At 35.2% G+C, this 14,091-nt stretch overlaps 1 protein-coding gene across 1 annotated transcript in view; it reads right to left on the bottom strand.

The window, feature by feature from the left end:
• The window catches only part of Magi2 (membrane associated guanylate kinase, WW and PDZ domain containing 2), a gene marked incomplete at its 3' end in the record, with an annotated part of 913,285 nt that overhangs the window by 541,339 nt on the left and 357,855 nt on the right, over positions 1-14,091 (bottom strand). The window contains exon 4 of the mRNA XM_013035261.1: positions 9,924-10,043. Coding sequence (XP_012890715.1) covers positions 9,924-10,043 — 120 coding nt within the window. The remainder of the gene's footprint in view (positions 1-9,923; positions 10,044-14,091) is intronic.

The following is a 14,091-nucleotide window of genomic DNA, read 5'->3' as shown; positions in this document are numbered from 1 at the left end:
ATTTTCACAATAAAAAAAAGAAAATGTGGTATATATACACAATGGACTTCTATGCCTCCATCAGAAAGAATGATATTGCCCCATTTGTTAGGAAATGGAGAGACTTGGAAAAAGATATATTAAGTGAAGTAAGCTAGGCCCAAAGAAACATAAGTCCCATGGTTTCCATCATTTGCAATAACTAGTATATGTCTGAGACAAGCAGAAATGGTCAGATAAGATGATGTTAAGCGAAATGAACCCCAAGATAAGGACACAATGTTTTTTTTCTTCCTTGCTATTGCTTCTAACATATTTATAAGGTACCATGTGATTTTTTTTGTTGCTTTGCATGTCCCTCTCCCATAGTATAACCCCTGTTTTCACTATATTTGATGCTGGTATAATTTGTGGAAAAAACAAATTGTTTAAACAGGGATATAGGTTGACCCAATACAACAATGAGATGTACAAGATGCTATGTCGAAAAACGAACTGTACAATTTGGGTTGGGTGGGGGTAGTTGGGGGTGGGCAGGGGGGGGAGAAGAGGGTAGTTGTGGAGATGGGAGGGAGGGGGATGGTAGGGGAAAAATAAAGGAGGAGACAATGCTTGATAAGTAATGTACTCATTACCTTGCTCATGTAACTGTAACCCCTCCTCTGTACAGTATTTTCACAATAAAATACTTACTTTAAAAAATATAAAATTAAAAATTAAAGAATGAAGTTCTTCTGTTAGTTCAAGAGTCTTAGATACTCTAACAAAGACATTTTTTAATCATCCCACAAGCCCCCTAATCATTACTAAAAAAGCCTGCCTAGATAAAGGAATGGGAATTTGACAATTAAGGAATAAGAGGGGAAATGGCATATTTTTAGAGCTATAAGGAAAACAGTACAACTAATGGAATGATGAAGAAATCCAGCTAAAATATCAATTGAAATATTTAGTCTCACTCCCTCAAACTTCAGGTAAAAGTAAGTATATATGATCCATTCACCATAAGAGAAGATCCCAAAATGCCACTTGGTTTATTGAGTACAATAAAAATCATGGAGCCTCAGGATAAATTTTATCAGTTTCTGATCATGAAACAATCAAAACTGTATAAGCTTTGTTTGAACAAAATACCCAGGAGCAAGCTTGTCTCCATGACAGAATTGTTTCTTATTCAGAACAGTGAAATTATATCAGTTAAATTTCCTGGTTATTCAACAACAACCACTGTCTTGTGGGTACATTTGTAAATATATTTCCCATTATTTCTGTTGCTGTTTCCTATAGCTATATAAGATAGGAAAAAAGGGGGATTAAAATATATGACCTAGAACAAGAAGTAAGAGTAACTGGAGGATAATATGCAGCTTACATTATGCTAATAGAGGAAGCTTCCTGGGATATAAAGTGGGAAGGTACAGTATGTTCACAAAAAAATAAAATAAAATAAAAAAAAAGAAATTGTAACTCCTCTGTAGGGCATTCTCACAATAAAATAAATAAATAAAAATTAAAAAAAAAGTGGGAAGGTAGTAGAATCCACACAGGATATAGAAGAAAGCAAAGAATAAACACAGGAAGAATAACGGAAATAAATAACACCAGTAAAAGCTTGAGAGAAACAAAATTATTAAAAGGTCAGTAAAAATAAAAATCTTCTCAATTGTGAGCAAATGAAGCCATAAGAGGAACTAAATGTTAAAAAGGCAAACTAACAGAAAGAAATTTCTAAAGAAAGAAAGGATTAAAATGAAAGTAATTGCAAATGCAGAGCAATTAACATGAATGAGCAAAATTTCTGAATGAAAAATGTTGGTCATAAAGCAAATGTATATTGAATTTTTGCTTATTATGTTTACATATTAACATATGTATCTGCCACAAATGTGTATTTGGACTTTTTGTGAAAATAAACTAAGATAGTCACATATTGTTTCCTTTCCAATTGCAAACATAAGCCTGGAAGAGAGTTACCTGCAGTTATGTAAATATTCACCCTGCAGAAGTGTATCCCAGAACATGAAAAAAAAACCCACTGTTGTACAGAATAAGTGAATTGGTAAATTTGCATTTTGTTAATACATTTTAGTTTCAACAATTTGGTAATATACTAGTAGTTTGATAGATACATTTTAAATACCTAGTATGCAAATTAGTTGCTTGGCAAATATACCACATACAAGGTTTCTGCCTAAATAAAAAATAGTGGCAAACATTTCTGGGACCTCAGAAAATGTAGTTTCTCACTTCATTATAATTGGAAATTACCTAGTCATTTTTCTTAAGCATATTTGTATATGCTTGGAATATACAATAGCCTAGGCATATCAAAACATTGGGTTTTTATTTGCACTTGTGATTGAATTTATAAATTAATTATTGTGACAATAAAATGTTACTCTGAATGTAAATGTATACATGTAAAATAAATGACTTCTTGACAGAAAATGGTTAAGATGTTTGGCTAAGGAATGCATCCCATTTACCTGAAATTCTCAGGGGATGTGGTACTCAAGTTAAATGAATATTCGACCCTTTTCACTGCAGGTAGAGAATGACAGGAAGTGCACTTTTGGACAAGATGTTTAGTTAAGAGTTTCTTAGACTAAAGACTTGACTCTAATATCTTTAAAGGGTGAAAAGACAATGTAAATTATTTAAAATAAGAGTAGTCTAGGAAAAATAAATAATAAATCTAAAACCTTAAGTAAGTAGAAATGCACATACTCATACTGTGTTTTAGAAACAGAAAGGCCAGGGAAGTGGTGCTGTGGCTCAAGCGGTAGAGCACTTGCCTTGAGCTGAAGAGCACAGGGACAGCGCCTGAGCCCAGAGTTCAAGCCCCATGACCGACAAAAAAAAAAAAATGAAAACGTGAGAAACAGAAAGGCCAATGTAAATTAAAGGTGAATACAGAATAAATAAACCTTTTGATTTTGTTATAATTAGTAACTAGTGCTTTCTATAGTCTCTAAAAATTCACCTTAGTAAAGTCTTCAAGACTTCCCTTAATGGAAATTCTGATACAGTTATATGCTGTCTAATTGATCTTAATTTTATCTGTTTCCCACATGTAGATACAGTACATCACAGACCTAAGAGAACTACTTATTATTCTTGAAAGGGTGGCTGCTTCTGAAAATTTCATTTTAATGTAGTGCTATGATCTGCCATAATAGCTAGAACTTCCAAGCCCTGGACCAAGATAAATTTTCATATGATATGAATCTTCTATGACTCCATGCTTAATTTCCAAGACAGGAAGAAAGATTTTCTTTTGAACTATTACATAATAATTTTTAATCAAACCACTCAGTGTGCCTGTTGACTTTGCATCATGATAAATGGTGGATTCAAAGTTGCATGTGCACAACCTGAATAAAATTTCCCTTTGCAGAAGAGTGCACAAACTCATGCATATCTACTGTACCTGTTGGAGACTTAGATCGAATGGGCTCCATAGCTGTCTGCTTAGCAAAACAAGTCAGAATATTGCTTTTTGCCCATTTTTGAGAGTGTTTCTTCCCTTTGCGAAAAGTAGACATGAGGTCAACTTCATTCTAGTCCCCTCTGTCCCTCATCTCAGAAGCATAGAAGACATAATCAAAGAATAACTCAGAAAGTTTTCTATTTAGAATTTAAAATTCAGATACAAAAGTTATTTATGTATAAGAAGATGTTAGATATAACTTTCATGTTACTGATAGGTGGAATCTGGCTCTGAAAACCACTGACACACTGAGAATGGCCAGGGCAAATAAAATCTTTTATTTCAGGAAGGTATGAGGTCAAAGCTAAGATTTAACATTCAAGAGCCATTGGTGATCACTCTAATTTACTGCTATAAATCAATTGATCAAGATTCTCCTGGTGACTCTTATAGAGGAATAAACTTAATATCTTTGAAAGTCATAGAATTGTCAGATTCAGTAAATATTCACACATAGATACCTATCATTTAAAAAATATTATCAATATCCCTACCCATTTTTGTCAATACATGAAAACAAATTAGAGGGCTAGAAAATATCCAACCAACAAAGGCAAATAGGTTCTGTTTGTCAAAGTAGCCAGAGAAATAGATGTAAATTTTAACTTTGTGGTCATTTTTTTTCTTCCCACTCAGTGAGGAGCAGAATTTTTTCCAACTAAATTCTCAGTGTATTTTAGATAAAAGTTACTGAGAAAATCATCATAATCAAAGACATGGGCTTGAGGAAAAATATTAAATTGTGAACATCGCAGCTCCTGAACAGTAGATTTAATCTAATATTATTATAGAATATAAGACAATCAAACACATGATTACTATGTCCATGAATACTGGCACCATTTCAGCAGTGTGCCCTCTACAAGGCTGTTCCTTATCCTTTCAGCTTTAACTGAATGGAAGCTAATAGAACAAGCAAACTAATGAACTGAAGAAAGCTAAAAAGCTAAAAAATTAAATGCCTGTTGCAGGTGACAAAAAAATCATTTTGATGTTCATGTTTAAATACTGCTTATATGTAAGTTACATGATGAAAATAAGTTAATTACTGCTTGGACTTCCTTTTAGTCTCCTTTGGGAGAAAATAAATACTAAGAAATTTACATTGCATATTTTGTGAAAGCTACGTTTACAAAAGTCTTACACCAAAAAGAGAGCGAGAGAATTTTGTCACATGTTAATGCACAGTGACACTTCTAGACTTAGCACATTACAGAGGAGCAGAGCAGCATGAAAAAGTATACTATCTGTCAATGAATCTGAATATAAATTGAATCACTTACCAAAACCCAAACAAACAACTGGTGTTATAAGATCCCCAAGGGGAGAGAGTTCACAATATGTACTTTTCCCTACGGATCCAATAAACATTTTTTGTGGGTTTTCTGTGAATGCTCCATGCCTTCAAAATTTACACTCAACCATATCCTGAAATCTTCCAGAATAGGAAGATCATCTCCCCTCAAAAGAAGAAGAAGCAAGTATCAAGAGAAAAAAGTATTATGAGCTGAGCACATAAGAACAGCGAGACCATTTAAACTGCAAACTCCAAGAAAATAGTGCTGTTATGGGGGTTATTACTTACATAATAAATTTTTCTTATGACAGGTTATAAGGAAAAAGGGAAATGAAATTTTATCTCATTTTAGTCTCTTGGAATGACAAAAATCTTATCAATTTAAGCATTGATTGGTCCTTTAGGAAATACATTTTAGTGGGTTGGAATTCTGGACTGATAGGAAAATAGTTTTTCAAAAATCTATCTATGGTGTCAGTAATGATTTTTTTTATTGAATAGCTCTGTATCATTCAGTTCTGGCTTGATTGAGAGGAGATATTCAAAATTTCAATAATAAGTGCATTGAGGTTAAGTTAGAAAGACCTAAGATTAATTTTAGTCAGCTAAATCAAACATAATTGCAAAAAATTTGTTAAATCTCTTATTATAGAAATGCTTGATTACTTTCCTAGAAAATTAGTTGTAATACTTAAATTTCTATAAGATTCAGACAGTATATATACTATATATAAGTAAAAAGTATAAAATACATATAAAGTATATATACTCCTTTATATATAAATATGAGATATTTGAATTTGAAGCTCAAAGTCTGAATTTGAATTTCAAAGTTCTATTATGGAGATCACTTAAGAAATGAGGCATGTAGTAGTAGGTGTAGTTTAAGTCCATGAATATGTTAGAATCTGTGACTAAGAAAAATCACAGCATTCAGGTGAAGGTAAATAACATATTTGCACTCTATTATGGTGAAATGCCCTAATAAAGCTGGGCGCTGGTGGCTCATGCCTGTAATCCTAGCTACTCAGGAGGCTGAGATCTGAGGATCGCGGTTCAAAGACAGCCCAGGCAGGAAAGTCTGTGAAATACTTATCTCCAATAAACCGCCACAAAACCGGAAGTGGTGCTGTAGCTCAAGTGGTAGAGCACTAGCCTTGAGCTGAAGAGCTGAGGGACAGCGCCCATGCCTAGAGTTCAAGATCCATGAGTGACCAAAAAAAAAAAAAAAACCCTAATAACCAGTTGATATGACCTTAAATTTGGGAATTTCACAAATGAATTTATGTCCATTAAAAGAAACATTTAAGGTTAGAATCAATGATGTCTTATATAATCTGAAAAGAATCTCTTATTTGAAAAGCACAAAGACAAAAAAAATGGTAGTGGATATAACAATAGAAACACTCCTTCAGAACATGACTGGATAATCTCAATATGGAAATTAAGTGAAGTCAGCCCAGGCACAGCTCAGGGGCTCTGTAGTTAAATGATGCTGACATTCAGAACATAGGCTGAGACAGAAAAATGGTTTCAGTGTTAATGGAAATCATGACTGTAATGTTCCAAGCAACTTGAGGAGGGTGGCTAAGCAGGATTCAGTCTTCTGTCAGTCTTAGACAGTTCTCAAATGCTGTCTTCTTCCAGGACTTCATCGTTAGCATGCCAGAATTGTCAGGGTGTTGGTAGCTCATGCTTGTAATTCTAGCTACTTAGGAGGTTGGGATCTGATGATCATGTTTGAAGCCATTTGGGCAAGAAAATCTATGAGACTATTATCTCCAAGTAAACAACAACAACACAAACCAAAACCTGAAAATGGAGCTGTGGCTCAAGTGGTAGAGTGCTAGCTTTGAGTAACAAAGCTTAGGCACAAAGCCAAAGCCTTGAGTGTAACCCCCAGGCATAAAAAGAATTTCAGAATTACTCATTTAATTCTACCTCTTGGTGTCTCAACACTAACTGTATGTGATCTCAATTCCAAATGAATGATCTGCATTCTTTCAAAGTACTCTGATGTTTTCTGTTTTATATGAAGTCTATATCGTCTGTCTTAATAGGAAGGTCCATAGCAATAGCATTTTTATATACTTTATGTTAGGCTTGCAACTGCACTTTGCTATATTAGTCAATACTAGATCATTATTAGCTTTATTAGTAATGCAGTCTATAAACCAAAGTTTAAATCTGAGTGAATATAAAAGGTGAGGATGAAAAATGGGTCTCTTTACCCACATACCTAAAAGTCAGTATCACAATCAAAGCTTCTCATGCAAGTCTATTCAAAGCAATTCATAAAAACTTCAATGAACCATTCAGATGAGCAGGTTAGAGGTAAAATAAAGACTAAGAATCAAGTAAAATTCTGCTATGGGGGTATGTACATACCCATATTGTTAAGGTTTTCTTTTCAGGCTCTAATATAAATGACAGAATTGCTTTTTACCTCAAATTTCCTGAGACAGAATTACAATTTATGAGAATCAATTTGATTTTTAAACTTGAAATAATGGAAAAATTCCTATCTATCTATCTACAAAAAGATTAAAGTTAGAATGATTGACAAGGAAACAAAATGGATGAATAAGATAAAGGCCTAAAAGTGTGCACTTTTCCTCACAAATATTCAATAGGTGGATATTCTCTATTCTAAAATCAAGTGGTAGGAGGAGAACACAGACACAATAGAAATTGGTTTTCTCATTGATAAGAGGCTGAAGAGATCTTTTATAAAGGATTCCTCTGATCTGTGCTAGGGGGAAAAAAAAGAACCAGTCCTCAATATTCCTAGCAGGAAATGTACTGTGTGGGAAGCACTTACGACAGGCAAGAAGAAACAAGAGGTCTTTAAAAAATGTTTATGCTTTTTCATTGTTTATTGAAATGCAACATTTGCAGTGATAGTCTGGCTTTTCTGGTTTCCAGACTGGATTTGTGGAGGACCTTCCGGTTGTAGGAACCCTTGCGTGGTTACAGAAGGTCTGCAATCTTAATGCTGACACTAATGCAATTCCTTCTTATTTTCTTCCGTGTGTTCACAGAAGACACCAAATGCCAAGGGCTCTAAAGAACTGCGAACATATGAGAAAGCATACACAAGGAAATACAGGAAGCAAGGGCACAGGGACAGGGCACAAAAGGGAGACTAGGCTTTTGCTAAAGAAACCATACAAGAACTTGACATTGTAAAAACCTGAATAGAAAGGTCTTCAGGTCTCATTTTGTCTAGTTAAGTAGTACATGATTGTTACTTTATGTATTCTCAGACAACCAACAGCAAAAGGGAGCCCCTGAATTTCCTTGACAAACACTATGTGACATAGTAATAGCTCTGTCTAGAGCCTATGACCCATTCTGCTGGGTGCAGTGGTTTTATTAGAAGACAAATTTTACTGGCTCTTTAGCTGAAGATCCTAGGATCTGAGACTGCTCTTAGGTGTTCATCCTGGTGATTATGTGATCAGAGGAAAGAGATTGGTCTTTATCCATATTTACATGGCATGTTTACAATATTGTTATTGATGCCCTTGACAAAGTTGCCTGAGAAAACAAGTTTTACTAGTTGATAATTAGTTCTCTTTTCTCTAGGGCAACTACCAAATTAGCATAAAAATGTACTGAAAATGTCTACAGAAGACTTGGAGTTATTTACTCTGGCTCACAAAGCTTAGTTATGTTTGGATGTTTTGGGGATATTTTCCTCCAAAGTTATTTGAAACCTAACATTTAATCTAGGATATATTTTAAAATATCGCTATTATTTTTCATGATATTTATTTAATCATAAGTGCTGGAAACTGAGCATGAACATTTGGCTTACTATTTTCAGCTTACAACTAGTCTAAATCTTTATTTTATGAACAAAAAGAAGTCACATCATTCATCGTGCTGCTTTTGCAGTGATTATATATGTTGACAGTACTTTTTCTCCATGTAAATATGATATGTAAATAAGGTCATTAATGTAATACATTTCTATTTGCAGGCATACAAACTTAAGGCCCTTACTAATGTCACAGAGCCCACAGGCATATTCTATAAAATTCATTATTTTTTTTACTCTTACTTGATATAAATATTTTTGCAACCTGTATAGACAAGGTTTTCCACATATTCATTTAATATGTTTTAAATTGATCTCTCTTATCTTTTACACCTGACAATATGAAGAAAATATAGCACTAATGCATAAAAGAATTTCCTAGATAATTTGGCTATTTCCTGAAATGTGGCAATAGTAATTAAAATACTTTGGGAAATGTCTCAGGCTAAACGGCCTTATGAATATCCAATAATGGAAGAGCATTTAATGTTTCTAATAACCTCAAAGCACTGAGTACTTGAATAACTACAGACCACAAGAAAATGAAAGAGGAAGTAGAGTGTCAAACCATTGGTGTGAAGGGGAGTTTATTTGATGGTAAATGGCAGAATTCAGATACAGGTGAGCTAAACAGTCACACAAGCTGTATGAATTCTTTTTTTTTATATCATTCACTATTAGTTGTCACTCAGTAAAGCTAGGTCATCTTTGGACTTGATAGCAACATACTTACATATAGTTACATATACAGAACTCTTGACATGGGAATAAAAATATTATTTTCCACTTAAAAAATAAATTATTCCAAAATTTCATTGTATTGTATTATATTTATTAGACATAAACTATATGCTTATAAATGTTACCCAAATGCACCAATGGATCATAGAAACATTAATCAACTCTGGTAATCTGAGGATATTTGCTATCAAAGTACAATTTTGAAATTCACCTACATATCCAATTTTCCTAACTAATCATTTTGCATGGGAAGCCAGTCAACGTCAGTGAGGTGCAGTAACCTGAGAAACCACACTGATTCTGACAAGACTGAACACTAGCCCTGGCCTCCTGTAAAAGTCAGCCAAAGACATTTTATCTAGAAGATCACAGCTTAGTCTCAGGGGACAATCACAAAGATTATCTACTTATCAATCAACCCATCTCTCTATTTTAGCATTTTAAAATATATTAATTCAAATGTGTTTTCACTTTTTTTTTCTAAAATTATACACAACAGCACACTGTAAACCCCCTTTCCTGATATGCTTCAATCAAATGAAAAATATAATGGAAAGCAACAGGAAGCCCATTTTCAAGGAAGTTGTGCTTACCTTCATAAGTCCCACTTTCTAGGAGAGCACCACTTTTCTCCAATTCCATAAAATCTTCAACTGTGATGAAAATGTAGTCCACTCCAGGGACCTCGCCCTCCTTATGTGGCCTTGTGGTGCCTGGAAAAGGAGAATTTGAAACAAAAGAAAAGACTCTAAGTGATTTGTTGCTGAACTTTAGAAATACCACCATACTTCTGAATATTCAATAACACTTGTTTGGACACCCTGTGAGTTTGACAAATTGCATTTGTCCTTCTGTTTGTTTGGCAACAGAAAATAACAGAGGGTAAAGATGAAAGTAAACATACAAAAAAATTTTTTTCAAGCTTATACAGAGTTCACTGCCATGGAATGTGGCTGCGTAGATTTTTCAGGGAGAACTGCAGACTATTGTACGATATGAAGAGGTGGATTGAACAGTGGGCCAGGAGTCTGCAAGCTCAGGCATTTACATATTTCACACTGATGAATAGACCTCTATTGTTTTACAGACTGCTGTGCTATGACATAAAATACAATGGAAAGTAGAAATCTGAGCAAAAGGTCAAGTTATCTTTATATGTTCATAAAGTGCTTTCTTGTGGGGGGATAAGCTGTTGATTTTTATTTATTAATTTTGCACCAAAATTAATTTGCATTGAATTTAAAGAGTCACAAAATCTTCAGGTAAGTTCACTTGGAACTGAGAAATAATTAAAATGGCATTAGCAAGATAAGATTGGTAATACAGTATCTAATTTCAGAAATTGAAATATTCTTTATTCCATTGTACAGGTTTTTCAATACTTCCCCTCCATGGCCTTCATTTCTTCTTTGTCATAGCCTCTAATTGTGATGGAATGTATGGTGACAGTCTCTCAGAGGTTACAACATGGCCCAGGGGTCCTGCTTCTTTGATCCCAAATAGAAGCTACTGAGAGCCAAGCTGACAAGACCACCTGGTTCACAGCCACTGACCACATCCAATCCTCCTGGGACACACAGCTTCTGTCCTGAGGTCTAGCTTACATTGTGAGAGCAGAAACAAATGTTTGCAAGGTTAACTATGCCCTAAGCTTTTTCCTCTTTCTATGTCATTTCCACAGGGCATACTGCATGGTCAGATTGGAATTTACATAATGCTTACATGCAACTAAGAATATTAAAATATACAGAGAGGCTAGGCACTGGTGGCTCATGCCTGTAATCCTAGCCACTCAGAAAGCAGGTTCAAAGCCAGCCCAAGCAGGAAAGTCCATAAGCTTCTTATCTCCAATTAGACACCAGAAAACTAGAAGTGGAGCTGTGGCTCAAAGTGGTAGAGTACTAGCCTTGAGCAAAAGAGCTCAGGGACAACACCCAGGCCTTGAGTTCAAGCCCCATGGATGAGAAATAAAATAAAATAAAAATACAGAGAGCAAGAGCGAGAGAAAAAGAGAACAGAGAAAGTGATATCATTGTAGATACTAGTTTTTTCAATCACCCAGATTGTGTGTGTATATATATAACAATAAATATTTAGAATTCTTAGATACACGTTTACTTTTCTTTTGGTAGTACTGGGTCTTGAACTTAGGGTATTAGGGCTGGAGACCTGCCCTCAACCCTTATTTGGTTTAGGTTGTTTTGCAGATAGAGTCCTACTTTTGACCTCACTGTCCTTGGACCCTGAGCCTCCTGTCTATGCCTCCTTCAGACCTGAGAATTCAAGATCTGACACTGTTAACTCTTTGAATTTGAAATCTTCATCAACTAAGTCATGAAAGTAGCTAGGTAATTCCTTTATCTTTTGATGTATTAGGATGAAATTCAAACTGCAAATGAAAAGCACAAACGAATGTCAGATTGCACAATGTGCTAAGGAATTGATTTGGCATAGAAAATAAATAACTATTGATACTGGTTTTTAAAGATTTGAAAGCCCCCTTCTTTGGGGGGGTTACAAAACAGTATTTTTCAATTGTCATGCTTAATGACTTTCCTTGAAATCTGTTATTTCATTTGGTTTAACTAAGCATTTAAGCATTTTCTGTCGTATTTCCTACTGCTTTTATGTTACAAAATATAAACCTCCTACACCTAATGCACATAATGTTGTCAAATTAATGTTGTTATGAGAACTTGAGCTTTCAATAGCTTGACTTTTATGTGCTTAACTCTTGTGAATTAAAAGGGCATTAACATGGTTTTTGGCAATCAATTTGCTTTTCTGTTTATTTTGAACACATTCTAATTATGAAGGGAAATCACAAAACAAAGATTCCACTTTCCATTCTAATTTATCTACATGTTCCAGAAGTTCCATGCTTTGACTAATTAACTGCTTCTGATGCAGCAGGCCAAGCATTCTTAGGATAAAGCAAGCACAGGATGGCATGCTTGAGGACGATTTGCAAGCCTATTGACTTATTTGGAGTAATTTGCCTATTTAAAATGATTGCAAAGGTACTTGTGTTTGGGCTCTTTTGGTTTGTTGAGTGTTTTCCCATCTCTATCCTGTACTCCTGGCCTTTGTGATTTCTTGCTTCTGTGATGTATCCATGTCCTCTGTCTCCCTTTTCCTCACTATGGAGTAGAGAAGTTCTCCTCAACTCTACTACTCAATGCAGAGGCTGCAATCTGTATCTTCATATGAATCCCTTGCTCTCTTCTATTTCTTTTCCTTTTTTCTATGATCTCCAACTCCTCTATCTCTGCTTTACTCTTTCCTCTTCCCTAACTCTGGTAGAAAATAAAATTGTACAAAATTTCAGTCCTATTGCTGCAAGACATACAGTACATATTTGTCCTTTTCAAAATTCTATGTGACTATTATTTTTTTTTAATTGTGAAAATACCGTACAGAGGGGTTACAATTACACGGGCAAGGTAATGAGTACATTTCTGATCAAGCATTGTTGCCTCCTCCTTTGTTTCCCCTTCCCATCCCTTCCCATCTCCCCCTTTAGCCTTCCCCTGCACCAAATTTGTAAAGTTTGTTTTTCGACATAATGTCTTGTACATCTCATTGTTGCAATGGGTCCACCTGAATCCCTATTTAAACAATTTGTTTTTTCCCTTCCCCTCCCCAAATTGTACCAACATCAAATACAGTGAAAACAGGGGTTATACCGAGGGGGAGGGACATACAAAGCAACAAAAAAATTAACATTATTTATCATAGCTAAGATATGGAACCAACCCAGATGCCCCTCAGTAGATGAATGGATCAAGAAAATGTGGTATGTATACACAATGGAATTCTATGCCTCCATCAGAAAGAATGGCATTGCTCCATTTGTTAGGAAATGGAAAGACTTGAAAAAAAAATATATTAAGTGAAGTAAGCCAGGCCCAAAGAAACATAGGTCCCATAGCTTCCCTTATTTGCAATAACTGGTATACATCTGAGACAAGCAGAAAAGGTCAGATAAGTTGATGTTAGGCGAAATGAACCCCATTTTCCTACAATAATCCTTCCTCATCCACATCATTTCCTCCTTCTTTCCTTCCCTCATTCTTCCAGTAGAATACACATGAGTAGATGGCAATCTAGGATTTACATTTGTGCTACTATGTAAATGAATCTTGTAGTACACTGCCGGCTTTTCTTTCTTGTTGATTACTCCACATTTTTCATATCTAATTTTCCATTATGAACCATTCATTCAACAAATGAACACTCTCCTTGTTAGGTAAACCTCCTCTTGTAATATACAAATATATTAGTATTTCAGCAAATACTTCTCACTAACAAAACTGCTGAAGGCTTCCATCCTGCCCCAGTCTGGGCTCACATCCTCACAGCTGCCACCAGCCTGAAGATTCCCTTCACCCCTGCTGTGTGCTGTATGTAGCTCTTCTTTCCCAGATCCCATGCCTATTTTTGTGGTCTCCACCCTCATATTGGCAAAGCACATCTGTCAGAAGCTTCCTGTCATGGGTAGCATGGAAACGACGTTGTTGTGAGATTTTGCATGCCTAAAAATGTCTTTATTCCACCCTCACAGGTGGCAAATCTGACAGCATTTCGGGGAAATATCATGATGAAAACCTATTTCTCCTTCTTGATCCTCTGTTAGTTTTGTCACCATTCTTCCAGTCATGCTGGCTGGAGACTTTCCATCTCCTAGCTCCTATTCCAAGTCACTGTGGAATTCTGCAACTCACAATATCCCCTTTCCATTCCGGGGCCCCCCTCCCCGTC

Source organism: Dipodomys ordii, unplaced genomic scaffold (assembly GCF_000151885.1).
Source record: "Dipodomys ordii isolate 6190 unplaced genomic scaffold, Dord_2.0 Scaffold207, whole genome shotgun sequence".
NCBI lineage: Eukaryota > Metazoa > Chordata > Mammalia > Rodentia > Heteromyidae > Dipodomys > Dipodomys ordii.
This window is presented reverse-complemented; position numbering and strand designations above follow the sequence as displayed.